This window comes from Diplotaxodon limnothrissa, linkage group LG15, assembly GCF_057381915.1.
Source record: "Diplotaxodon limnothrissa isolate DT_005_m linkage group LG15, D_limnothrissa_male_GT1.1, whole genome shotgun sequence".
NCBI lineage: Eukaryota > Metazoa > Chordata > Actinopteri > Cichliformes > Cichlidae > Diplotaxodon > Diplotaxodon limnothrissa.
The window spans coordinates 45,382,838-45,408,616 of record NC_140610.1 but is presented as its reverse complement, the minus strand read 5'-3'; the positions used below and the strand labels follow the sequence as shown (position 1 = coordinate 45,408,616).

The 25,779-nt window shown below is 42.7% G+C and overlaps 4 protein-coding genes across 4 annotated transcripts; 3 read left to right on the top strand and 1 right to left on the bottom strand.

The window, feature by feature from the left end:
• The first annotated feature begins 343 nt into the window (after positions 1–343).
• On the top strand, positions 344–2,683 carry LOC146618149 (uncharacterized). The gene has a single exon (XM_085372432.1). The coding sequence runs from the start codon at positions 424–426 to the stop codon at positions 2,629–2,631; it is 2,208 nt and encodes a 735-aa protein (XP_085228558.1). The 5' UTR covers positions 344–423; the 3' UTR covers positions 2,632–2,683.
• Positions 2,684–7,087: 4,404 nt separating this feature from the next.
• Positions 7,088–9,193, top strand: LOC146618148 (uncharacterized). The gene has a single exon (XM_085373567.1). It carries the CDS (start codon positions 7,088–7,090, stop codon positions 9,191–9,193), a length of 2,106 nt encoding a protein of 701 aa, XP_085229693.1.
• Positions 9,194–13,350: 4,157 nt separating this feature from the next.
• LOC146618147 (uncharacterized) lies at positions 13,351–14,809 on the top strand (the record flags this gene model as incomplete). Its single annotated transcript, XM_085372852.1, has 3 exons — positions 13,351–13,380; positions 13,831–13,906; positions 14,030–14,809. Coding segments are annotated over exons 2-3 (855 nt in total), but the record flags the coding sequence as incomplete, so codon positions are not given.
• Positions 14,810–16,905: 2,096 nt separating this feature from the next.
• LOC146618146 (uncharacterized) lies at positions 16,906–18,427 on the bottom strand. Its single transcript, XM_085373268.1, has 2 exons — positions 18,032–18,427; positions 16,906–17,539 (listed from the first exon to the last, which is right to left on the bottom strand). The coding sequence occupies exons 1-2, from the start codon at positions 18,335–18,337 to the stop codon at positions 17,204–17,206; spliced, it is 642 nt and encodes a 213-aa protein (XP_085229394.1). The 5' UTR covers positions 18,338–18,427; the 3' UTR covers positions 16,906–17,203.
• Between the last annotated feature and the right edge of the window lie 7,352 nt (positions 18,428–25,779).

The window sequence follows — 25,779 nt, the reverse complement described above, 5'->3', positions numbered from 1 at the left end:
GCTGAATGCTTGCTGTGGAACACTGGGCAGGACAGTTTGGTTCTCCGTTGTTCACAGATTATACAATTAAAGGAACTAGGTTCCTCTTTTGGTTAAAATAATACACCACACATAGAATTTTTTTTTTACACATTTATTACATACATAAGGAGGGTAATGAGTGACTGCAGGTAATGTATGAAGTGTGAATGAGACGTGTGAACAAGGTGACAACCAACTAGCACCCCTATCAGGAAGCTCTAGGCAAGGTTACCCGCCAGACTCCGGTTTGGTAGAAGCTTGGTAACACCTGAAGGGATATTTCAGTGCTGACTCACCTTTAAAGCAGCACCCCAGCTGTTAGTGCCTAACAGAGGCAGAAACCCAGCTGGCCCAAATTCTCCTTTAAAATCAATAAAAGAACACTCCTCCATTGACAGTAAAATGGATGGAGAATTAGATCGAGAAACTAATGATGATGGTTGGGGTCCCGGTGTTATTCTTAGCACATTGGGAGAACAATTAACATGTGTTGAGACAGTCATCAACTCCACACACCAGCCTAAAGAAGCAAAAAAGCAGAAAGAGTCATTGAGGAAAACAGCTGAAAGGTTAATGAAAGAAAAGGGAAAGGACGAGGGGAGTAGTGGTAATTGGGGAATAATTTGGCAGAATAAGGCTATGCAGGCAAAAGAGAAAGAGGAAGAAGCCAACTCAGCAGCAGCAGGTGCAGGTGTGATGAGCGGGGTGAGACACAGAAAGGAAGCAGATAAGCACGCAGGCCGCAAAGTTAAATTTAATCACTGGGTGTGTTTATGGGAAACTGCAAAACCACACATGAAGAAAAATAGGTCTCAGCCACCTCCCTATTCTGCCTCAACTCCTCCCTCAGCAGGCATATATCCGGTACTTAATATCTCTGGTGGAATAATGACTATTGGAGAAGAACCGCCCGTAGCTCCAACTCCCATAGATACCAAGCATTTTTGCCCAGGAAGCTCCTCTCTGTCGGCGACATCCTCAGCTAGTAGTAGAGCCCCCTCTTCTATGTCCCAGTGTTCTGGAACCGGATCTGAGGGCCTAACTGACCCATTTGCGAGCGCACCATTTGCGGTTCGAATGAACAGACAGGAACCCACTGAACAACAATTAACTGATCTAGAAGCAGCATTACGCAGCTGCTTAAATGAACATAGGTCAGTGGTCCAGGTGAATAATCGTGTTGCGTCAGCCCCCCTTTCCCGGTCCAACCCCTTTGCCAGCACTCCTGTCGCTGTTAAGGGAGATCTGACCGCTACTGCAAAAACTGAGCCTGGCACTTCACCAAATGTCACAGTTACCATGTCTTTGGTGGGCCGTCAGGATCCGGAAACACAGATGAGTTTAGCCCACGTTTTTGCTGACACTGCTACCCCACCAGGCGGGGGAAAAACTGAGGATACTGATGATGAACTCAGTGACCTTAACAATACACCCCTCTCTACCTCTCCCAGTTTAGGATATCAGACTAGATCTAAGGGCCCTGTGCCTCAGCCTCCAGGCATGTTTCCCCTGGTCCAGACTAAAGCGCAACGTACACCAGTGTATCAACCTTATTCATTCGGAGATGTCCAGGCCCTAGTGGACAAACTCCCTGACATAATGGAGGGAGGGAATGCCTGGTTGGCTGGTTTGGATAAATACACAGCTGGACAGGACCTCGCACTGGGAGATTTTAGAGCTATTATAACTAGGTGCACATCCCGATCTCAGGCAGCGGACCTGGAACAAAATGCGGGTACTACCATGCATGAGAACGAGGTGCCCCTAATGCAGGCCTTGAGGTTTATTGGACCGGCCCTGCGCAAACAATTCCCACCCAAAAATCAAGGCACCTTACAGAAATTTAAATGGGAGGGAAAGCAAAATCCCACCCATTATCTAAATCAGGCTGTTGAAGACTGGGTGAACCATACAGGTCATCACCCCAGTAGGACTTGTTCACAGAGCATGTGGTTTAGAAGGGCGGTGCTGAGGGGCATTCCGGAGTCAGTAAGCCAGAAAATGGAGGATAATCCTGATTTGCAGGACTGTGACTTTGCAATCTGGAAGAAACATTTGATTTTTAATCTTAACAAAGTGCAGATTAAGTCTGATGATAAAGCGGAGAGCGTCGAAGATTTACAGTTGCAACTGTTGAAGGTTCAGCTGCAGAAAGCTAAAAACGACCTGGGTGGAAAAGGTGACAAGCCTAAAAAGCAGCTTGTGGCCGCTGCGGCTCCCCCTCCTGGTCCAGTTGCCCCTGATTTGTATCCGAACCCATGGCCAACTGATCCACAGCCCCCCCAGTATGGTGCTTATCACTCCCCGGCCCCTTATGGGCAGAGAGGTTCCCCATTTGGAGGAAACAGAGGTGGTTTCAGGGGAAGGGGTCAGATGGGAGGTGGTAGGGGAGGCCAGATGTATGTTTGTTTCCGGTGTGGACAACCTGGACACTGGGCTAAAGCGTGCCCTTTGAACCCGGCTGCTGGAAGAGGCAGGGGAGCCCGTGGTGGGCCCTATCAGCATCCTGGCCACAGAGGTGGACCTCGTGGTGCTTTAGTTGAAGTGCCCCCGGCCCCACAGATGCCTGTGATGGGGTGGGAGTACTACGAGGGTGGTCCCCAGCTATAGGACACCCCACAGACTGCCCAGGACGGTGAAGGGACAACGGCGGACCCTATGCTGTCCATAACTGTAGATAGAAGAAGAAGCAGCTTTTTAGTGGACACTGGAGCTACGTACTCCACCATTAAGGATGTTGCTCGTGAAAGACTTACTGACACAGTGATTACAGTGGTGGGCATATCTGGGGAACCTAAAACTCTGCCTTACACCGTGCCCCTCCCCACAACGGTTGGAGATCAGACTTTGTTACACAGCTATGTGTGTTCAAAACAGGCTCCTGTGAATTTACTGGGAAGAGACTTGTTGATTAAATTAGGAGCCACAATACTCTGCTCTTCACAAGGCCTAACTGTGACTCTCCCTACTGGGGTTGTGCTTCCCTGTTCTAATGGGCCAGAGGGAGGTGGTCAGTTTCTACTGCAACCCTCCTCCTGTTTGGCGGACTCTGCTGACATCTACTGGGCATTATTGGAAGTTGAAACACCTGCTGAACCAGGAGTTTGTACTGCTTTTCAGCAATGGCGGCCGTGGCTCTCACTCCTACATCCTTATGTCCCTCCCCCTGACCCACCTCATGTTACACTGTTTTATGACAGGCATGACACCACCTGGTACCAGCACATGTTCCAAGAGCAGTGTGAGGGGCGGGCTTGGTCTCTGAACATGTCGTGCATTTTTGCGGCACCGGAGGGAGTGGCAGCAGCGGTTACTTTTACAACAGATCAATTACAGTGGTACATGATGTCTGATGAGGCAGCTCCCCATGTGTCACTGGCCTTACATCCTGGACACCAGGCTAAGGAGCTGGGTGGAATGGTTAAACGTTCCCTTGCGGCCACTGACTGGACACCTACAAAACTCCCACAGGTTTTGTTTTCTCCATCTACCAAGACATACCAAATTTTAAATGATTGCTTTAATTCCTCAACACTGCAACATAGAGTGGTCAGCGGGTCACATGGCAGAGAACACACAGACCACTGTGATGCTGCGCCTTTACTCGACTCTCTTCCAGATTGTTTGTGGTCCCATGGACCCACAGATGTAGGTTTAGTTGATGTGGAGCCAGTCTCTTTTCAACTGTCATCTGCTACCCCTTTGTGGCAGCCTCAGTACCCACACAGACCGGAGGCTGAGGCTGGGATTGCAGAAACAATTTCTGGTTTGGTCACTGCCGGTGTCTTGGAGCCCTCCTGCTCTAAGTGGAACACGCCCATCCTACCCGTTGAGAAAAAAGGCACGGGGAAGTTCAGAATGGCACATGATTTGAGAAGGATTAATGCCTTACTTGGCACTCCTACTTTGCCTGTGCCTAATCCTTATGTTGCCTTGACCAACCTCCCACCATCTCATGCCTGGTTCACCTGCATTGACTTGGCTAATGCCTTTTTCTGCCTCCCACTTCGTGAGTCACTGCGTGACATTTTCTCATTTACATTTAGAGGCCGACAATGGCGTTACACTCGCTTACCACAGGGATTTGCCCTCTCCCCAGGACTGTTTAATCAGTGTTTGAAAGAACTTTTACAAACCAGCCCACTACCATCTGACTGTATGTTAATACAATATGTGGATGACCTTTTGCTGTCTGCCCCCACGGCTGACATCTGTTTGGAGGCCACCAGAGTGGTACTTCACCACCTGGCCAACACAGGTTTTAAAGTGAGCAAAAACAAACTACAGATTGCAAGAAAACAGGTTTCTTTTCTAGGCCGCATGGTCTCACAGTCCGGTATTTCCTTGTCCCCAGAACACAGGAACTCCATTTTGCACCATCCAAAACCTCTAACTGTAAAAGACATGTTGTCATTTTTGGGCCTGACTGGTTACAGCAGGACCTATGTCCCAGACTATGTTGGCCTTACTTCCCCTTTGCGCGCTTTGGTAAATGAACAAGGCATGAGAAACCTCTCTGCTCCCCTCTCATGGACTACAGAAACAGAACAGGCGTTTATAAAGTTAAAACAACAGCTTTCTGTCGCCTCTGACCTTGCTGTGCCAGATTATGCTTTGCCTTTTCATCTTGATGTTTCTGGAACTGGAACCCATATCAATGGTATCCTGTTCCAGAAAAAAGGGGGAGAGAGAAAAGTGTTGACATATGTAAGCGTAATGCTTGACAACACTGAAAAACGCCACCCACCGTGCACACAACACGTTTCTGGACTTGCAAAAATCATTCAGAAAACAGCACACATAGTGATGAACCACCCACTAAAAATTTTGACATCACACAGTGTGGTGGCCTACGTCTCCTCACAGGCCTTCACACTCACTTCACTCAGGCAGAGACGCCTCAGTACCATTTTGGAAGCACCACACATCACCTACTCACATGAAGGCATAAACATGGCTGATCACATGGGATCGGGGGAACCACATATGTGTGAAGAGGTTGTGCAGGTACAGGAGAAAATCAGGCCAGATTTGCAGGCAGAACCTCTAATGGATGCAGAAAAAGATTGGTTCACAGATGGATGTTGTTTCAGAACTGAAAGTGGAATGTTGAAGGCTGCATGGGCAATAGTGGAACAGACAGACATGAGATGGAAAACAGTGAAAGCAGAGCAGTTGACAGGACAACAGTCTGCACAGAGAGCTGAACTGAGAGCGGTGATTGAAGCCTTAAGGATGGGAAAGGGACAGAAAGTGAATATATACAGTGATTCAGCTTATGCTGTGGGAGCAGTGCATGTGGAGCTCAAGCAGTGGCTAAGAGCTGGTTTTTTGACAGCCAGCGGAAAGCCTATTAAACATGAGATAGAAATGAGGGAATTAGCGGAAGCACTGTTGTTACCTGTTAAGGTGGCAGTGGTAAAATGCAAAGGACACAGTGCCGGACTAGACTTAGTGGCATTAGGTAACAAACAGGCCGACTTAGTAGCTAAGCAGACAGCTGGTTACTTACCCTCCCTGATTATGGTAATGGACCCAGAAGCCACACCCCCTCCAGAAAGACCACCCATACAACTAGGCCTAGCCACAATCAGAGAGTTACAGGACAAAGCCAGCCCCCAGGAAAAATCATTATGGGTAACAAGAGGGGCCACAAACACAGATGTTTGGCGTGGCCCAGATGGAAGGCCCATTCTACCGCCAGGGGTCAGACAGACAGCAATGGAAGAGGCACATGGAGTGGGGCATGTGGGACCTGCACAAATGATGAGGAACTTAGCCGCCTGGTGGCACCCTTATCTAAAAGACATGACAAAATACATGGTTAAAACCTGTAAGGAGTGCAACCAATTTGGAATCAAGCCCGCCTTCAAGCCAATAGCAGGGTACTTCCCCATCCCACTTTGCCCAGGGAAAGAAATAATCATTGATTACACAGACATGGTGGACAGAGTAGGTAGTTACAGGTACCTGCTGGTGGCTGTGGATGCATTTTCAGGTTGGCCAGAAGCCTGGCCGACAGCAAGTGAAAACAGTAGAACTGTGGTGAAGTGTCTGATTAATCATTATATACCACAGCATGGGTTTCCCGAGGTCATAAGGTCGGACAATGGTTCACATTTCAGGAACCACGATCTGCAGAGGGTTGAAGCCGCATTAGGTTTGAAACATAAGTTTGGCTCAGTTTACCACCCCCAGTCCCAGGGGAAAGTGGAAAGGATGAATCAAACTCTAAAAACTAAATTGGCTAAAATCTGTGCACAGACCAAATTAGATTGGGTTAAGGCATTGCCTCTTGCATTAATGTCCATAAGATGCTCAGTAAATCAAACCTCTGGTTACACTCCATTTGAGTTGGAGCATGGCAGGCCTTTTCCTGGCCCCTCCTCTCGCCTGTTAATGTCGGATGAAGCTGATTCAGACCTCGATCCGAGGACATATTATAACATGCTCCGCAGTTTTGTTGCCCAGTATTCCTCACAGGTCGCTGAAAGAAACCAGCAAGAGCTGAAAGAGGCGGCTACACCTGGAATGGACTACGTCCTCCTGAAAGTCACAAAGAGAAAGTGGGCTGAGCCTCGCTGGACAGGCCCTTACCGCATAACAGAGCGGACCTCCCACGCTGTCAGGCTCGAAGGGAAAGGTGACACCTGGTTTCATTACACACAGTGCGCTGCTGCCACCGAACCAGGAAGAACCTTGAGAGAGGTGCAGAAGGACCTGTCAGAAGGAGCTGCAACAGCATCACCAACCACTTGAGGGAGCCAAAACTCAACCTACAAGCCGGCTGGTTACAAAAGGGGGTGTTCTTCATACTGAACTAAACATTTTTATTTTTCTATTTTTAACATCTTTTATGACTTTGCTTTTATATTGGCTTGAGTTTTTAAGATTTACATTTTACATTGCAATAGTTTTAACCGCTGAAAGCTCATTTAAAGTTGTGTCACTGATACTTTTTGTTGCTCTTTAACTCCTAGAACACGCCCTTGGCGAGGTGGGGGGAACTGGACCACCTTTCTGTGCCCCATCATCCTCTATTAGACGACATCCAAGCTAAGTAAACATGTCTTGGCCCTTTCCCCCTGAAATGACAGGCAGGCAAAGATGTTGCGTCTTTGTTTGCTTCCTGGCCCTGGGTCTCATTCCCATTGGCATAATCCTGATCTGTGAAGGGCCCCCGACACTTCTGACACCTTCAAGTTCAAAAGCTTCGCCCCTTTCTGACAGTCCCAATCTGACAAATGTAGCCCCTAGGGTCTTGCCCACCACTTCCTCTCCAGTTTTGCCCACGCCCGATCGATTTAGAAAGAAACGAGACACGGTTACCTCCTGTACCCCAAGTACGACTAGAATGATTACTCTCTGTGTCCCCAACAATAAAAGTTGGGTAGTTGAAATAGATTTCGCTAGCTTCCCAGTCACTCCCGTCACCAAAGACCAAGGGGGGGATCTTTTTAACCTTGCAGTACATCTCTCCTCCTCAGTGTGGTATATAACCCTGGGAGGTTGGCATCAGTGGAAGTGGTCCAGTTTAGTGTCAGAAACGGACCTCGATTGGTCCAAGCACTCTAGGGGTCAGGCTTTGCACTGGAGAAACCAAAATATGCTCAGAATAGCAAAAAAACCGGATCTTTCAGGCTTAATTTTTACCCTAAAGGATCTGGCCTTGACCTCCTGTCAACAATTTATACTTGCCCCTTGGACTGATCGCACCGCCCTGTATTGGCAAATGGAAATATGCCCTAGCGTTGGTGCAGCTCCAAGCTCTGTAGTTAAAGATGATAACCCCACCTTTAATGGCCCTCCGGTGACATATACAAACGGGGGGAGAAACGGCCGAATACGCATTGTAGACACAAATAAAATGTCTAAAGATGACCTCTTCCAAATTCTAACCGGTATTTCTGGAGCAACAAACAACTGGTTACTACTAGCTGAACAAGCTGCTGACAAGACGGCTTCCGACTGCATAGTTTGTATGGGAGCCCGCCCCACTTTAAGAGTTGTACCGGCGCCAGTCAATAGTGCATGCCTCCTGCATCTTATGAACAATACAAAACGAGGTCATTGCTCATATCTGGAAAACCACTTTCCTAAAACTCAACGCTCGGTCTCTAATAAACCACCTTTCTTTTCTTCAGATGTAGCTGTGAACAATTTCACTTGTATTAACCTGACTGGCAATGCAGTAAAACTAGGTAGCTTGAACTCTTCTTGGTGCACTGAGATGACGGTTATGAAACCAAACTTCCGACCTACGGCTAGGGCTGATTTGTGGTGGTGGTGTGGCAAAAACAAGTTATATGATGGTTTCCCTCGGGATGCGTCAGGTCTTTGCGCTCTCATAACTCTTATTTTACCTGTTTCAGTCACTCCAGTAGATCTCTCTATAGAAGTACACGAAGTTGGCCTCCCATCCTCCTCTGAACGCCGCTCTAAACGTTCTCTAATCCCAGGTTCAGCTCATAATCCAACCTATATTGATGCTGTAGGTATACCCCGTGGGGTCCCCGATGAATATAAACTGCGAGACCAGGTTAAAGCAGGATGGGCCTCGATACTTTGGATGGTTGAAATAAATGCGAATGTAGACAGAATTAACTACATTCACTTTAATGTGCAACTGTTAGCTAATTACACTCGAGATGGTTTTGAAGCTGTGCATGCACAGTTATCTGCCACTTCCCTAATGGCTTTCCAAAACAGGGTCGCAACGGATTTTCTCCTCGCAGAAAGAGGCGGAGTCTGCAGCCTTTTTGGTCAGGAGTGCTGTACCTATATCCCCAATAACACAGCTCCTGATGGTTCCCTCACTAAAGCTATTACTGGTCTCACAGCTCTTACTGTTAAAATGAAGGAACACTCGGGCGTTGATACTGCCATGTGGGACTCTTGGCTTAACATGTTTGGCAAATATAAGGCCCTTGTAGCTTCCATCCTAGTTTCCATCTCAGTTTTTGTTGCTGTCCTAGTCACCTGCGGTTGCTGTTGTATTCCATGCATTCGATCCCTCTTCCAGAGACTGATTGTTACAGCTTTCACTCCTGAGGATAAGGATCTCGCCCGGCAGATGCCTTTATTGGCTAGTCAACTTCCCACCTCCTCGCCAACGGATGATGAAAACTCTGATCGTGAGGGTGACGACCATTATCGTCTTTCTCTTGTTTAAATGCTTCTAGAATGGTTGTTTCTCTGTGGTGTTTTGTCTTAGGCTTGTTATTAATTGTTTCCCTCACCCACTTCCTCTTGAAGGATATATCTGGTTGTACTGTGTCTGGTCGGGTTGTGAGGGTTAAGCGATGTTCTCAGGGTCTCCGGACTTAAGCCTGAGCGAATGTGTACTCCCACCACTGGATATAAATTGTTTTTTTTTTCCACACCCCTTCCTCACGTTTTACCATATTCACTTTTGAATGTCCTTAGCAGTTACCGTTCTGGGTTTATTTTATGGTTGATTTATTCTTTCACATTTTCACGTTTATATCTCTCATTATTATAGTATACTCTGTACTCTCCACATTTTTATCATTACTTATGCTTTTTGGTTGCTGAGTTACAGGAACTGTTAATTTTGTGTCACTACCCTGGTTGCACTGACTCGTTGTATCCTTTTGTGCAGGACAGCTGTTACTGCTTTCATCGGGAACCGAGACTGCTTGCAGCCGACCCCTGGGCAGGGTGGTGCCTGGACTCTTTTCTCCTCATCTGCAATGACAGATAAAGACAAATGATAAGACCCGAGGAGTTTTTCGAGCCAGGCTTCGACACGTCTCTGTGTTCCTTTGAATGTTACTTATTTTTGTGTGTTGACCCATTTAAGATGGGTCAAAAGGGGGATTTGAAGAAAATATAATCCGATCAAACATTATTCAGCTTTAAATATTGTTCAGCTTTAAAGTTACTGTGCAACTGTGTAATAAAAATGTGTGCTCACGACTTTGGCCTTGAGAGCGATAAGAAGCGATCGCCTCATCCTGCAGGTGCAAGATATCTGCAAGCGAAGAGACTAGAACACCCAAGGCCGCTTTCCTTTTATGGAGTTGTTTTTCTGCTAATGCAGCACTTTCCTCACAACCCCCTCCTGTAAGTTTTAGAGAATATATACCCATCCTCACAGCAAATATGAGGAATCTCCTGATGTGAGCTGTGTTGAGAGATTGTCTCTGTCTCAATAAAAGTTCACTGATTCCCCATCTGCTGCAGGTGTCCGGTTGTCTTCATTCTCCGCCAGCCTGGTTAAGTCAATTCCTCCTTAACATCTAAAAGAACCTATTTAATGAAGGAAGACGGGTTCACTTTGTGTTTAATATTATTCTATTGCTGTTGTTGTTTTTTTTATATCCTTCACCAGCCAGAGCGACGTCCGGTTCAGACCTCCAATAACCTCGAGCTTGAGCAGACATTAGTGTCTGTGTCCAGTTAGCTTCGTTTGATGTCTAAAGTCCACCACGAGTTATCCGAGCCAGTTAGACTAAAAGATCAATGTCTTTTTGATAGAAACAGTTGTTGTCAGGATTGCAAGCAGGAAATGTTTTGTTGTTCACTGAGTTTAGAATCATGAATTCATCAACCAGGATCAGACTGTCAACACAGAGTTTTACTGAAACCTCCTGAGGCCACCAAGTGAGAACATTCGGTGCAAACGACCTATACTGTGGTTTGTGCTACTGTACACCCACACAGGAGGGTTTGTTTTTAGCCACACCAACACAGTCTTCACTTGCCAAACTCTAAATTTGACAGATTTAACTCCCTTCAACTTCATCCTTGTTTCCAGAGAGATATTCAAGTTCAGGGGTTTGGACATATTTTTAAAGATTGTGTGGTGGAAATGTGTCATTCCACCTTATGAGTCAATAATGTCCTCTGAAGTCTAGATAAGCATGCACGTGTGCATCTGCATGCATGTGTGTGCATGTGTGTGTGTGTGTGTGTGTGTGTGTGTGTGTGTGTGTGTGTGTGTGTTCCTACCTGGCTGTGAAACTGTAAATTAGGGCCCCAAATTTAGTTCAGGCTCATTAAAAAGTTTCTGCTTCTGATTTGCACACTCCAGTTTTTCCATCCACTTATCAGCCAGCCATGGAAAGCTGTGTCTGTAAAGAAAGCAGGAAATAGTTTTAGTGAAGGTGCTGATGATTATCTGTGGTCCCCAGTGTCCTCAGCACCAGAGCAGAGTATCATCATCTAATCAGGAACTGATTTACACCAGGGATCCTGATGATTGCAGCTAACTAGCTGACCGTGGCGGGGGGAAACTTTTTGTCCTTCAAATTCATCCTAAAATGCAAATTGGAACTTCCTGAGCATTTTAGGAGGGAGAAAGGGAAAATAATGACACAGGCCAGCAGGAATGCTGTTGCCATGGTAACACTGCTACTGCTCAGGTGAATTAAATCTTGATCACAATACCAATCACTACTGCCATTGTGTTTTCACTCTGCTCTTAATAACACACATAATAATAATAATTAATTAATAAAAAAAATGAAAGCCCAGCGTGGAAAGACAGAGCTTCCACACTGGAGGGTGAAGAACAGCTCGCTGATTCTGAGAAAAATACATGTCGAAGTTAAAGATGAAGTCCTGAGACATGCACGCTGAGAATATGCAGGTCAACCCACTGCCCCATGGCGCCAGAGCTGTCCAACGGCTGTATGTGGGCAGAAGGTCAGGTTCAAAAGTGCTGAGCCTCCAGCAGGAAGAACAGAATAGTGATGGGATTTCCGGCTCTTTTTAGAGATGCGGCTCTTTCGGTTCGGCTCACTAAAAAGAGCCGGCTCTTTCGGCTCCGAACCGGGTCTTCGGGTTGTTTTGTTGCTTTAATTAATTTATTATTAACAATAATATAAAATTATGCACAAAAGGAATTACTAACGTAAAAACAAGTGGTTTTATTTATATATGTTTATATATAAATATATGCGGTGGCCCCTAGAGACAAAACACGTACAAACTCCAAAACACATTTCTAGCATGAACTGAACTTCCAAAGCAGAGCTACTAGATCACTTAAATTACACAATTGAAAGCATGTGTGTATTGTTTGTGTATTTATACACAGGCACTCATATATATATTCAAATAATTTTAAAAAAAAGTTCATTTACCTGTTATTACCACACACCAAATCCGGTCGTTAGTACTTGCTGGCTTGTGTAGCCACAAGATAACAAAGGCTCAACACTGCGCCCAGCATCCTGGAGCACTTCTGTTGTCTTTTGTACGTGTTTTGAGTTTTTATGTGCTTCTGAGTTTTTACGTGCTTCGGAGTTTGTACGTGTTTTTACATGTTTTGGAGTTTTTACGTGTTTTGGAGTTTGTACGTGTTTTGGAGTTTGTACATGCTTCAGAGTTCGTACGTGATTTGAAGTTTGTATGTGCTTTGTCTCTAGGGGCCACCGTAAATATACTTTTATTTATTCACTCCACATAAAATGTAATAAATAAATCATATAATACAAAAATCAACTATTCACATTTCAACTTTTAACTATTTAAAATTTCAGCTTTTTCCTTTCACAAATTTAAAGTGAAAAGAACACAAAACACTGCAAACCACAACACAATTAAATATAAATTATAATATGAAAACTAAAAGAACATGCATATTCTCTGTCATATGGACCTGCATGAATAAACTTTCTCAATCCTTTATCATCTGCAACCGAAAATAGTTGTGGATGATTACTATACCTTTCTAATGTTGCTGTCCCTGCCTCTCTTTCTCTCTCTCTGGCTCTGTTCCTGTGCTACTGAGTGTAACTACCGCCCCTCCCCCCTCTGCCCAGCGTAAAGCACAAGGCCCGCGTGCAGAGTGAAGCGGGAAAAAAGTGCGAGAGAGAGGCTGAGAGAAAGAAAAAAAAAAAAAACCCACGTGACGGCTCGCGATAAGGAGCCGGCTCGCGTCGTTCACGTCAAAGAGCCGGCTCTAAGAGCCATTTCGTTCGCGAACGACCCATCACTAGAACAGAAAGGTTAAAGAGTCTCCACACCACTGAGAGAGATACGTATGGAAGCCCGTTTCCGCCACTAAAAAAAAAAAAAAAGAAGATCCATAACTCGAAATTTCGACTTATTTTCTTGAAATTTCGAGTTATTTTCTCAAAATTCGGACTTATTAACTCGAAATTTCGAGTTATTAACTCGAAATTTTGAGAAAATAACTCGAAATTTCGAGTTAGCGCTGCCAATAAGAAATCTACGTGGCTGATGTCATTTCCTTGTTACCCGGAAGGATATGGTGCAAAGGGGTGCACACTCAAAACTGGATCGTGTCGTGAGCTGCTGTATTAACAACAAATGGCGCCAGGTTCTTCAGTTTTGAATGCCTTCCTACAAATGATAACTGGATAAAAGGTATATAAAAACAGTGTGACAGCGATTGTTACATACAAAGTTGAATAGAATGCAACGTCAGGGTTAACCAAAGGTACCTATAAGGTTTCTGTTACACGCTAATGACACCTGTTACGTCTGATGAAACAGACGTTTTGCTGAAAGCATGCGTAATAAGTATACAGCACTGTATAAAACAAAATCACAAATCACCCAAAACAGGGAATATGACTGACAACTATATAAATAAGGAACAAAACCAATAAAACTGTAACCAGACAACTGAGAAAATGTGGGATTGACTGTATTGTGATGCTGATTGTAGTTACAGTGCAAATGGACACTTAAAAATGCAGTTCCCACTTCTCCACCATAGTCAGAGCTCATAATGTAGGTAGGCACAGATACTTTGACGATAATATGGTGGCTTTATTTTAATTTTGTAATTTTAATTTACATCCTTCCTTACAGCATGGGAGACTTGACTGAATTCTTGAAACAAAGAGAAGTCTCTGAGGAAATTATACAGACCTTGGAGAATGAGAAGGTACTTAATTCCAACAAGATACTGGTTGAAATGCAACTTTTCCTCATTGTTCTTAAGTTAAAAATAGAATTGTATTTTCAAGGCTGGTTGTTTCAATAAATTAAATTATTTTTCCATCTTTAGATTGATGCCAGTGTCATAAGTCTAATGACAGATGAGGAGCTGAAGACTTATTTGCCATCATACGGTGATCGTCTAGCAGTATTTGGATTTTGCAGACGGAGGGGCAGCAGCCGCAAGTCAGCGCTTTTTGAACGGCTGAAATCCAAACTGTCCAAAAGAAAATTATCTGAAGAGGATGGCAGTAGCACACGGCAAGAAGAACATTCCCAAACAACCCATAAAAGAAATGCTCTGAAGAGAAATAGAAAAATAGAAATAGGATGGATGCATTATGATGAAGACACTGAGGTTTTCAAGCAGGTTAGAGCTAGACGAGGAGGAGGAACAAGAAAAATAGACATCTGCAAGGATGCCAAGAAAAGGGACATATTACAGGTTGCAACAGGCCTGTTCTTTCCAGATGGAGGAAACATTCAGGGGCCCTTAACAGATTTTGACTGTGATCTGAAGGATTATCAAGAGATGATAGTCGATGATGCATTGACAGTAGGAGAACTTTATCATGTCACAAAACTTAATATCCTCAGGTTCTACCTCACCACAAAGAAAAAACAAAATGACAGCCTTCAGAGCTCCAACCCAGGTTTGCATCCATCTTCAGAAATTGAAGCGAGTCCTCAAAACCAAACCTCTTCTTTTACTGTCACTACAGTCCAAACATCTGCTCCATTTGAAACAATCAGCCATGATGTGACATACATTGAAGACACTCCAAACGATAACCTTCCACAATCTTCCACGCAGTCTCTAAGCGCTAACACTTCTCACAGCAGTGACATTATTTTTAACCGTGGACCAAGAAGAACTTATAGACATACTTGATAACCACAGCTGCAGAAAGATACCAACAGCCTGCAATGCCACTGAAGTCCTATTGGAGCTTGCACACAAAACACTTGTCCAAGAGCCTGCCTATGTTATTGAACAGTGGGCAAGAACACTCAGCACTGCATGGGAAAGCCTTTGTGATCTATCTTCAGTTTATGAAACCCTCCAACCAACTGTGAGAAAAGTTCTCAAGTGTCTCACTTTCCCTGAAACAATGACGGCTCACCAGAAGCTGATTCAGAAATATCTAACTACATATGTGAAGAATGCTGAGAAGGAACATTTGTGTTTGTTCCTCAGGTTTTGCACAGGTTCAGATTTACATCTGGGAAAGAACATCATCATTGGGTTTAACGAACTGAAAGGTTTCCAGAGACGACCTGTGGCACACACATGTGGGTGTGTACTGGAGCTGTCGATAAATTATGACAGCTATCCTGACTTCAGATCGGAGATGAACAGTGTGTTGGAATCAAATGTGTGGGTTATGGACATTATCTAAAGGTTTGATTCACGGACAATGGCTTAAAAGCCATTGTTGTTTTACAACAGATTATATTTGAGTTGTGAACTAAGACTAAAGTGTTCCCATGTGAATGTCACAGCAAAGGTTTCAGGTGTTTAAAAACTGAGTTCCAAGAAAAAGTATTTGGTGAAATACCACTGTAATGCAATTTGAGGTACTTCTTTGTGTTTCTGTGTTTTCCTATTACAACTGAGGCAATATTTTTCTAAACACTTGTGAAATGCATTTCTGCAGAGGTCTCAGAGTGGCAGTCTGGAGACCATTTATAAGCATTCCCATTTCCTCAGTCAGCATGTGTGCATGTGAACAATGAAAGCAGTTTTTCCACCTTTTATTCATTTTTTCTATTATTTGAATCCAAAATCAACTTTAAAAAATGCATTAGGTTAATTTTAATTTGTCAAATTTTATTACTGTAATGTCACAAGATGACATGTATTGTAGTGGTTCACCAGAAAATTAGAGATTGAGACCCCTGCAATATGTAGTGTATAGTACATGTAGGAGATATATGCAATATCTCCTACATGTTTTATCATCGTGCACACATTTTACAGTTTACAAGTCAGGTTTTACTTTATCATTGTATTTTATTACAGTTATGTTTGTACAGTTCTGTTTAGCCATCTGGGTTATGGTGACTTTTGCTAAATTGAATGGCCATAAGGCACACCTATATGCTTTTATTTTGGATTTCTGTGAAATCAGCAATTGCTTAGCTGAAGGTTGATTTTTGGTTGGCTTTTCCTGATTTTTGTAATGGAAAAAAACCCCTGTGTATCATAGCCCCCTTTTTCAAAACTACATAGCCGATGGGGTAGTTATTTAAAAGATATTTTCCTATATTTCTGTTTTCATGTTTGAGCCTAATGTATTTGCTTCATAGTGGTTTTAGACCACACGTTCTTATTCTTTAATTGTAGGATATTGTTATCAGATCTTGCCATATTATCCTCAATCTCTTTTTATTGTCCCATTCTTTTTGTATTTTTAATAATAATTGAACTTTTGCAAAACATATTGCATATTTTTGTTGAGTGTATTATCGTACTTTTTCCAAGTCTTGTGCTTGCAATTAGCTTTTTATAAGAATACTTTAAGGTTTTTTGTGTTACTGTAAATACAGTACAGTTATTTTGTTTTAAGACAAGATGATGGCAAAAGATCTGTGTTTTATAATAAAGTGTTCAATGAGACAAATTACATCTTTAATTTTGGTAATTTCTGGGTTTTTATTATTCTGAGGCGCAATCCGAAAAAAAAAAAGGTCCATAAATCTCACTCAGTTAGGTTATCCATATGCTAAAAAATATATAATTATACTGCCCATAATCAGGAAAACAGTCAGTATATATAAAAAGTCTCAGCAGTGAAAAAAATGACAGTGAAAATTTTTTTTACTGCTACATAACCAGATATTTCAAAACATCAATAATTACTCAAATAAAAAGAAAGATGAAAAAGCATATTTACAAAAAGTTGAAATCATAATTCCAAGGAGACATGCGCTGCATATCCTCCAAATAGCAGGTCTAACAGACATTATGTTTACATATGTTTTAATAATAAGGCTTTTAAAACAAAAAATTGGTTTGTTAATTGAAATAAACCATCCAAAAAAAAAAACAACCCTCCAAAAATTAAATACAATTTTTATAGCCTTTTTCAATTGGCCCTGTTCGTGAAATACATTTTCAGGCCCTCAAAACCCATGTATGTGTGCCCCAAAAACGACAACCATCCAAAAATTAATAACTCATAAAAGTTTACAATTTAAATATGAAAATACAGAATTAAAAATGCATAACGATGTCTAACCTTTAAGGCAAAAGCTCCAACTCAGTAAGCATCAACTGCCTTAGCTTTACATACAGATCCACTGTATGAAACACATCATCTGAGAAATCCAGGTTATGTTCTGACATGAGTTCTACACAGAGATGAAAGACATCCTCTTCACATGGAAAGTCTTTGAACACGCATTCTTCAAGGCAGGCTTCAACTTTGTCCATATTGACATGTTTGAGACAGTCCCTCGCGCCATAAATGTCTGGGAGGGCATACATAAAAGATGGTCGGCCATGAGGACTTCGGGAGTTGTGGACTGGGCGCATTCTGTGGTCATTCCAGGCCAAAGCAACTTCATTTAATTCTTCCTAGATGAAAACAAAATGAACAAAAGAAACATTTTCAGGCATACAATATGAAAATGTTAATGTACAAAAGCACAACTAACTTCTACATTGATTTTCTTAGCTTACACACCATTAATTTAGCTTTGAGCTACATTAATGATATATATCCGTATATATACACACACACATACCTATACACACACACACACACACACACACACACATCATGAACAGACAGATACTTATTTACTTAGTTTTGACCCACCAAAAATGCTAACCGAGTACAGAGAGAGGCCTAAACACATAAATAATCAATGTGTTATAATGTATAATTGTGTTCCTTGATATATATGTGGAATTTTTTTTTTAACAAAACAGTTTAAAAAAAAGCACTACTTTTCACGTGTACTTTAATATATCTGATGTTTCTATAATATACAAAGGCCGTGTGAGTTGTTACAAATTAAACAGTTACAATACATGTCGTTTACACAATCACCTATGTAAACTCACCTGTATAATGTGAAGAAAACAGAACTGGACCAATGATTTGTCCAAGAAAGAGTCTGAGAAGTGGCCATCCTCTCTTAGTTTGTCAAATAGTTCAATCCAGTACTGGATACACTGGCTTCGTAAGATTAGCCACCATCTTTCAATGCGTTGATTTCCTGTACTTGCTCCAAATATGACGTGCTCTCTTTCTGGTTCATTGTCTGTAAAGTGCAAAAATCGTTGCATGTGAGCCACATGGACGTTTTCTGTTCCTAGATCTAATCTCACTCGATCAGGGCAACCACCTTGTTGAATCACGGCATCCATGAAGTAGCCAGCAATTACTCTCGGGTCATTATTTGTCTTGTAAGCGTCTAGCCATATTATACTCCTTGAAAATCCGTCAATGCATCCACTGATTGCTTCAGTTTATCGTAGCCGTCGATATGCCACACATAGTTGGGGCCTCTGCTATGATACACTCGCCTCCGCAGTCGTCTACGTGACCTCAAATCCACACCTTCTCCATCGAATAAACGGAGCAGAAGACGAACGGTTTCTCTGTCAGTAACAATGCCATTCATCCAACACTTCTGGTGCATCCAACGATACCCATGACACTGTCCTGAGGTTGCCAATTGTGCTTGTATAAAAGCTGCCACCTCTCCCACCTCTGTTTTGTTCTTTCTGCGCCAAAGTCGGTTGTTGTGTAAAATCCTTTCAAGTGTACGGAGGCTGATAGTAATGCCATGTGATTCAGCTAATAACGCAAGAATCTCCTCATTTGTGAAGCCACGCTTAAAATACTCAGCAATTTGTGAATTCATGATCCGTATCTATAATTAGCATTTCTGTAGCATTTGTAGCTGAGGGCTTCAGCTTCCGGGTAACACGGAAATGACGTCATTCACATAGATTACTGATTGGCAGAGCTAACTCGAAATTATGAGAAAATAACTCAAAATTTCGAGTTATTTTTCTCATAATTTCGAGTTATTAAGTCGAAATTTCGAGTTGCTAAGTTGAAATTTCGAGAAAATAAGTCGAAATTTCGAGAAAGATAACTCGAAATTTTGAGTTAAGTATCCTTTTTTTTTTTTTTTTAGTGGCGGAAACGGGCTTCCATAGATACGAGAGGCACAGTGAAGTGAACGAATACAGTAAGACTGCTCATCAGCTGCTCATCTCTTTTTCTTTGGCCACCTTGGGTCCATCGGAGCAAGCTGGAAGCACAAAGCTAGACGATCTCTATTCACATGTAGATTTTATTATTCATTTATCTGCATTGCTGCTTTTTTCCATCTGTACATTTATTCTTTGGTTTTTAAACATTTTCTGACCCTGAGGGCCAACTTAAAATGTGCAGTTTCACTCCATGTTTTTGCTCAGATCCACACCTGCGGTGGTTGTTTGACCCCACTACAGAGGCCAGCCCCACAGTGTACAGTGACTGGTGTGATAAACAGCACATAGAGCTGATTCTTCAGACTGTGACTCTACAAAACCACTACAAAAGAAAACAGGATAGAAGGATGCCTCATTCAGCCCCAGTGAAATCCCTTCAAATGTGCACCTAAGCTCGTTCATTGTGTCTCTTTAATAGGTCCAGTTTTGGCTGCAACTCCCAACATGCCAGAGAACTCAGAGCCAGTTGGTCTCTGTTCCAATAAGAACCATGTTGTTCGTTCCTGTAATGTTGGCAATATCATTGCACAGTATAATAGGTTCCAGCGTGCTGGCCATTTTGCCAACCACGTGTAGAATCAAACGATATAGAAAACATGACAGAAACGTGATGTCTGTGTTCACTGCATTAACGTAAAGATGTTCCTAACGCCACACACGGTGTTTTATATCACCTCATAATTTATTCAACAAACCTGTTTGTCCCTTTTGCTCAGTAATATTAGATGAAGTTAAAATTCGTAAATCATAGAAAGCTTCTTCGACCGTGAGATCAGCCATGCAGACCTCCGAACAAGAACAATTCAGGTTTAGAAATGAAACTGATGGTAACTGCTTGGCCCCGAGGGGGGTTCTTCCTACAATATACTCAGCAATAGCCAGTAGTCTGCATTGGAAGAGTGTGTTTAGAAGATTAGAACTGCACAGTATTTCATGCGCAGTACAGAAGGATCTGCACCCTGTACAGTCGGGTCATGGCCTTAAGGACCCTAAATGCTTTCAGGTATCAGAGCTTTACATATGAAGAAGCTTCATTAATGTATTTTCGGTCATTCTTTGTTCTACCAAGCAAAATGTCTTGTCAGAAGCAAAGGGAGGAACAATGGCAGCGAGCAGTAAGTGGTAAAAGAAAGACAAGAGGCTTGAGGGGAGACGGGGAAGATGGGGAAGGTGAAATGAGGTGAGAGTGAGTTTGGGATGCTTTAGATGATCAGAGCGAGACGTCCCACTGGGGCTGTTAACCAGATGACAGTAGAGGGACCCAATTATGGAGAAATCACACACTTAGCTTCACAGCCTCGCCTTGCTGCAGGAGATGGCTGAGGGTGGGCATGGAGTCTAACTTTGTGCTCTGCTTTGGGCCCATCTCTTGCTCATAAATGATTCATCAATCCTCTCCAATCATTTCCATTTCAATTCATCTTCAGCCCCACTTTCAGCCAAAAATACCCTAATATTATTTTACTTCGTTTTACAGAGTCACGCTGAGTTGCTGTGTAATGTTTTCAGTGATATTTGGAGGCTATTTAAATCAATCTTATCTTCAAGCAGGCGTCAGCGTGGCGCCACAGACGCAGACTCAGACAGGCACAAGTTTAAATGCCCTGCTATCAGGCTTCACTAAATCTGTTAGACATTATTAATTACCTGCTTACTAATGCAATGACTAACATGAGATTAAATTAGTCCAACAGAGCATAATCTCATTACTTTCAGACACTATTACAATTATAATACCAAATATAGCTGCAAGTCATCTGTAAGGGTCTGGGCGTAATACGTCTCTCTGACTCAGCGTGCTTTAGGAAGTCTGAAGAAATAGCCTGCAGTGTAGTCTTCTTTACTTTAAGATTGAAACATGATCGTTTTCATATTGACCTATGCTGCGTAACGCCAAGTTTAACCAAATCACAAAGACTGCTGGACGTTTTTAAATCTTCAAAAACAATTTGTAAATCGTAGAGCCAAAATTCATATTCATGGATGTGGTGGGACAGATTATTGACGACAAACTGTGAAATTCGACATATTTTGGTTTAATGTAACAGGAAACTGAAAACCTGCATTCTGCCTCCAGACTATAGACTGCAAATAAACTGTGGGAACTCATTGGTTTCTTAGCCGTATAGTTTCCGTATTTGTTAGATGTAGTGATGGAAATAACTTTTGTACAAGGCTGTAAACTTACAAAATAAACTCAAGTTTTAACATGCATAGTGAGAGGTGTGGACCCAAGTGGATATCGAAGGAAATGCTTGGTTTTAGCTTTATTTCTCATCCCCAGAGGTTTCCACCTACTCAGAGCAGTTCAGTTGTTTCATATCTCTGAGACCACACAGTGCTCAGATGGCAAACATCTCACAGAACCAACCACAATCCTAAAAGTCAAAGTTCAGTTAAGCTGACTGAAAGCAGAAAGCAGTGGTGCTCTGTGCTTTATTGCAGTCAGTGTAGAGAGCGATGACTCGCGCAGAGAGGAAAGTCGTACACACGTGTGAGCTCATCCTCACATGTTGTGTATGACACAAGTGCATTTTATAGATTGTATATAAAGGATGGAGACAACAGCCAGTTGTTTTGATAAGTTTCCATATAAACACTGGCTGCCTTGTCTCAGTCAGTAAATACATCCACTGAATGTTATTACATAACAGAATAATTTAAAAAACGAATTTTACTCCTTTAAACTGAAACACGAACTTTTACCGGACATCAGGCAGATAACACTCGTTAATAAGATAACACAGATAACGCCCTCCCAGGCCTATCTCCCCTCACCACACTCCCTGCAAGTTACTGATGCCCTCAGGGGTCGGTGCGTTGGTGGTTCTTGGTGTCTGGGGCTGGGCGCTCAGGTATGTACCAGCTCACTCCCAGTGGCTACTTGGTGGGGCCTGGCGCCTGTTGCTCGGTCAGGCCTCTTCCGGGGCAAAGGGGGCCCTCGGGCCTCCGGGCCTGCGGCTCGATTCACTCTGGCACAGCTGGCTGCCAGCAGAGCCGGCGGGCACGCCACTGCAGCCCCCTCTGGCTTCTGCTCCGTGGCTGCTGGGTGACCCCTCATCTGGGGCTCTCCTCAGCTCTGCACAGGAGGGTGGCACGGATGCCCCTCCGGTGGTCCTCCTTGGGCTCTCGCACTCTGGGGCCTCTGGATGTCTGGAGCCTGGATCTCCTCCATGCCTGCTTCATGCCCTGGGGGGCGGGGCTATGGCTCTCTACACCCTCTAAATCAAATCAAATCACTTTTATTGTCACATCACATGTGACAATAAAAAATGTGACATAATTTAACATTATGCACTCCACACTGTATATAAATGCCACTTGTTTTGCACATATTCAACTCTGTATATTTTATATATTTTATTATTATTATTATTATTATTATTATTATTTATTTTTTTTTTTTTACTATTTAATTTGTAAAAATGTGTATACACACACACACACACACACACACACACACACCCACACACACGTAGGAAAACATTTAGTATACACATCCAGAAATGCATACACTATTATATATTGTACATATATTTATTAGTTTCAGGTTGGCCATTCTTGTATTTTGCTCGTTTGTGTTGTTGTGTTTGCACATCTCTGTTGCTTGTGGGGCTCGCACACAAGAATTTCACTCGCATGTGCTGTGCCAGTGTGCCTGCACATGTGATGTGACAATAAAAAGTGATTTGATTTGATTTGATGTGCAGGTACATTGGTACAGTACATGTGAGTGAAATTCTTGTGTGCGAGCTTCACAAGCAACAGAGTTGTGCAAAATACAATAATGTAAACAAGCAAAATACAAGAATGGCTAAATCTGAAACTAATAAATACCTGTCCGCGCTATGCACGGAGAACCCCGGTAGTTGTATTGCGGAGTCCGGTACCTTGTCCGATAGCCAGGTTTCTGTGAGGCAGATCACGCAGCAGTCCCGCATCTCTCGCTGGAATGAGATCCGTGCCCGAAGCTCGCACAGCTTGTTCTCCAGAGACTGCACATTAGCCAGTAATAAACTGGGTAACGGTGGTCTGTTAGTGCGCCGTCTCAGTCGAACCAGAACGCCAGATCTTCTCTCTCTGCGTCGGCGTTTGCGGCCTCCAGGGACAGAGAACAAAGGCGTCTCAGGTGAGATGAATGGGGGGTCTGCAAACGGAGCGTCCGTGTTGCAAAACTTGAACTCCGGAAAGTGATAAGAAAGACCGTCTTTTATGTCCAGTAAGGTTTGTCGGTCGTACACAAGGAGACATGTGCTAGTCGTGAAAAAATAAAGTAAAAGTAAAATTAAACACAGAAAACAGCTGTTGCTTGGGGGAGCTCGCGACGAGGCTGCCATACTCGGCACCATCTTCAGTGCACTAGCAGACCATTACATGGGAAATCTTTTGAATACAAGCGCGCTGATCCACACAGGTGTGCACACGGGTGTTCACTGTTCGTAGACATAAGCTACACCTTTATTGGTGCTATTTCCAAGCACATTGTGCGCTGTCGGTCCTGCGTGCTGCACCACAACATTCAAAATTTAGTATTTACTGCTGTTTACACTTGGCTAGATTAACGTGATGGTGTTGTGTTTAGTATGTTGCTTTGTTGTTTTTGCCTGTTTTCTCTTCTTTTTCTCTCAACAGCTGATCCAGGAGATTTTTTTTTCTCTTCTTTCTCTTTTTAAGTGCCCTTTCTCACTGTCCCTCTCCCCTTCTGTTTTTCTTTTCCTTCCTCTTTCTTTCTCCCTTTCCTATCCCTCACTCATGTCTGTCCCGTCTGTAACAACTGAAAATAAAATAAAATAAAATAAACAATAACAACAAAGGTCAATCAAATGGACCAATACGGCAAGACCGTGATGATCCATTTGGCAAAGTAAATCCATTGGGTATCCTTGTTGGTCTTCAGACAACAATTCTGACGGCTAAAGAACCAAATGGGACAGGATAAAAACAAATAAATAAATAAATAAAATAAAATAAATAAAAATAAAAAAATACCACAGATACACAGTTAGAGCTTTTGGCTACAGCAGTACACCTGTCAATCCCAGCAACAATATCCAGTGGGATATGGTAAGGCCACTCAAACAACTGCAGCTAATGGCATTTCTGTGTTTGCTTCATTTTTCAGCCCCAGAGGTTCTCGTTTAATTTCACTTTCAGCATCTCATTGCAGAAAACTCCAGCAGCTGCTTTTTAGTCTTTACAGCAAGTTGATGCTGATGTGGTGGACTCTCCCTCACACACACACACACACACACACACACACACACAGATGTGTGTGCAGTTACGTGGGTGGAGGTGACTTCTTTTATATAAAGAGGGTTTTGTGACTCTTACATAGCGAGCAGCCAGCAGCATGGTGTGCACTGACTGACAGCAGTCGCAGTAACGCTGACGTGCTGTGTCACAGCATGTCAGGATTTCCACTGGCTCAACATGTGATGGATTAAGGACCAGAATTTTGTTTTATTCCACAAAGTAGCCCAAGTCACATTTATGAGTGGCACTCTTGTGATCAGTACAGCTTTCTTTTTTATTAATGCATTTTTTATTTATTTTGAGGAAACATTAGCTGCGGGTCTTCTGCTCGGAGGATCCCATACGTCTGTTAAATATGAAATGATGTCACAGCTCAAATTGATGAAGACAGCTGATGGTTCCCATCGTCAGTGTAAGGCACTTTGCGGGAGATGAGTTTACTGTTACTCCTAAATAGATAATGAGCTACACAAACACCATGACAATATTACCATTCTGCATCTTGCGACTGTTCCCACATGTATATTACATTACACTAACAGCATGCATCTTTCAAAACATTTTTTGCTTGTTGTTGTTTCAGTGTCAATATATTAGAGTGTCTTGAAAAGCTCCAGTATAAGCAATAAGATTACATAAGACATCATCAATCTAATCTTACACAACACATGTTCAGGCTGCTGCACATGCAACCTGCCTTTATAGCAGCAGCTTCACATTAAAAGGGAGAAAATGTCATGCTGAACATCTCATGAGTTAATAAGGAAATTAGAAGAAGAGTCATTTTGACATTTTTCAAGAATATATTTTGTTATCAATGTGACTCTATAATGAGATGATTAAACCAAACATGGTAAACATGTTACAGCTAGTGAAAGGTTCCGCCTGTGATTGTGGTCTCGCACTGACACATGTTGCATTAATGAATGATTCTCAATTGGCTTTTTGTACTATTTTGTGGAACACAGTTTATCTGTAATAATAATAATGCTATAAAACTTACAGTTTAAATATTGTTTCACACATGATTCAGATTTATTACATTTTATGTTCAGTGTTTCTATCCTGTGAGTAATGACCAAAAAATGAGATTGCAGCTCCAAATAAGATTCCTCCGAATGGTGGCTGCAGTCATCCTGATGTAAAGTGAGGAAGCTTAGAGTAGAGTCACTACTCAGGTGTTTTGCACATTACAAAACATCCTGGTGCCTGAACAACTATCTGGTTTCTTTCGATGTGTCTAAGTCAGGTGTTTTGAGGATGATGTGGAGGAAGGCCCAGGGCAGAACAATAAAACTGTGCACAGTCTCAGTCGCATCAAAAAAGGAAAT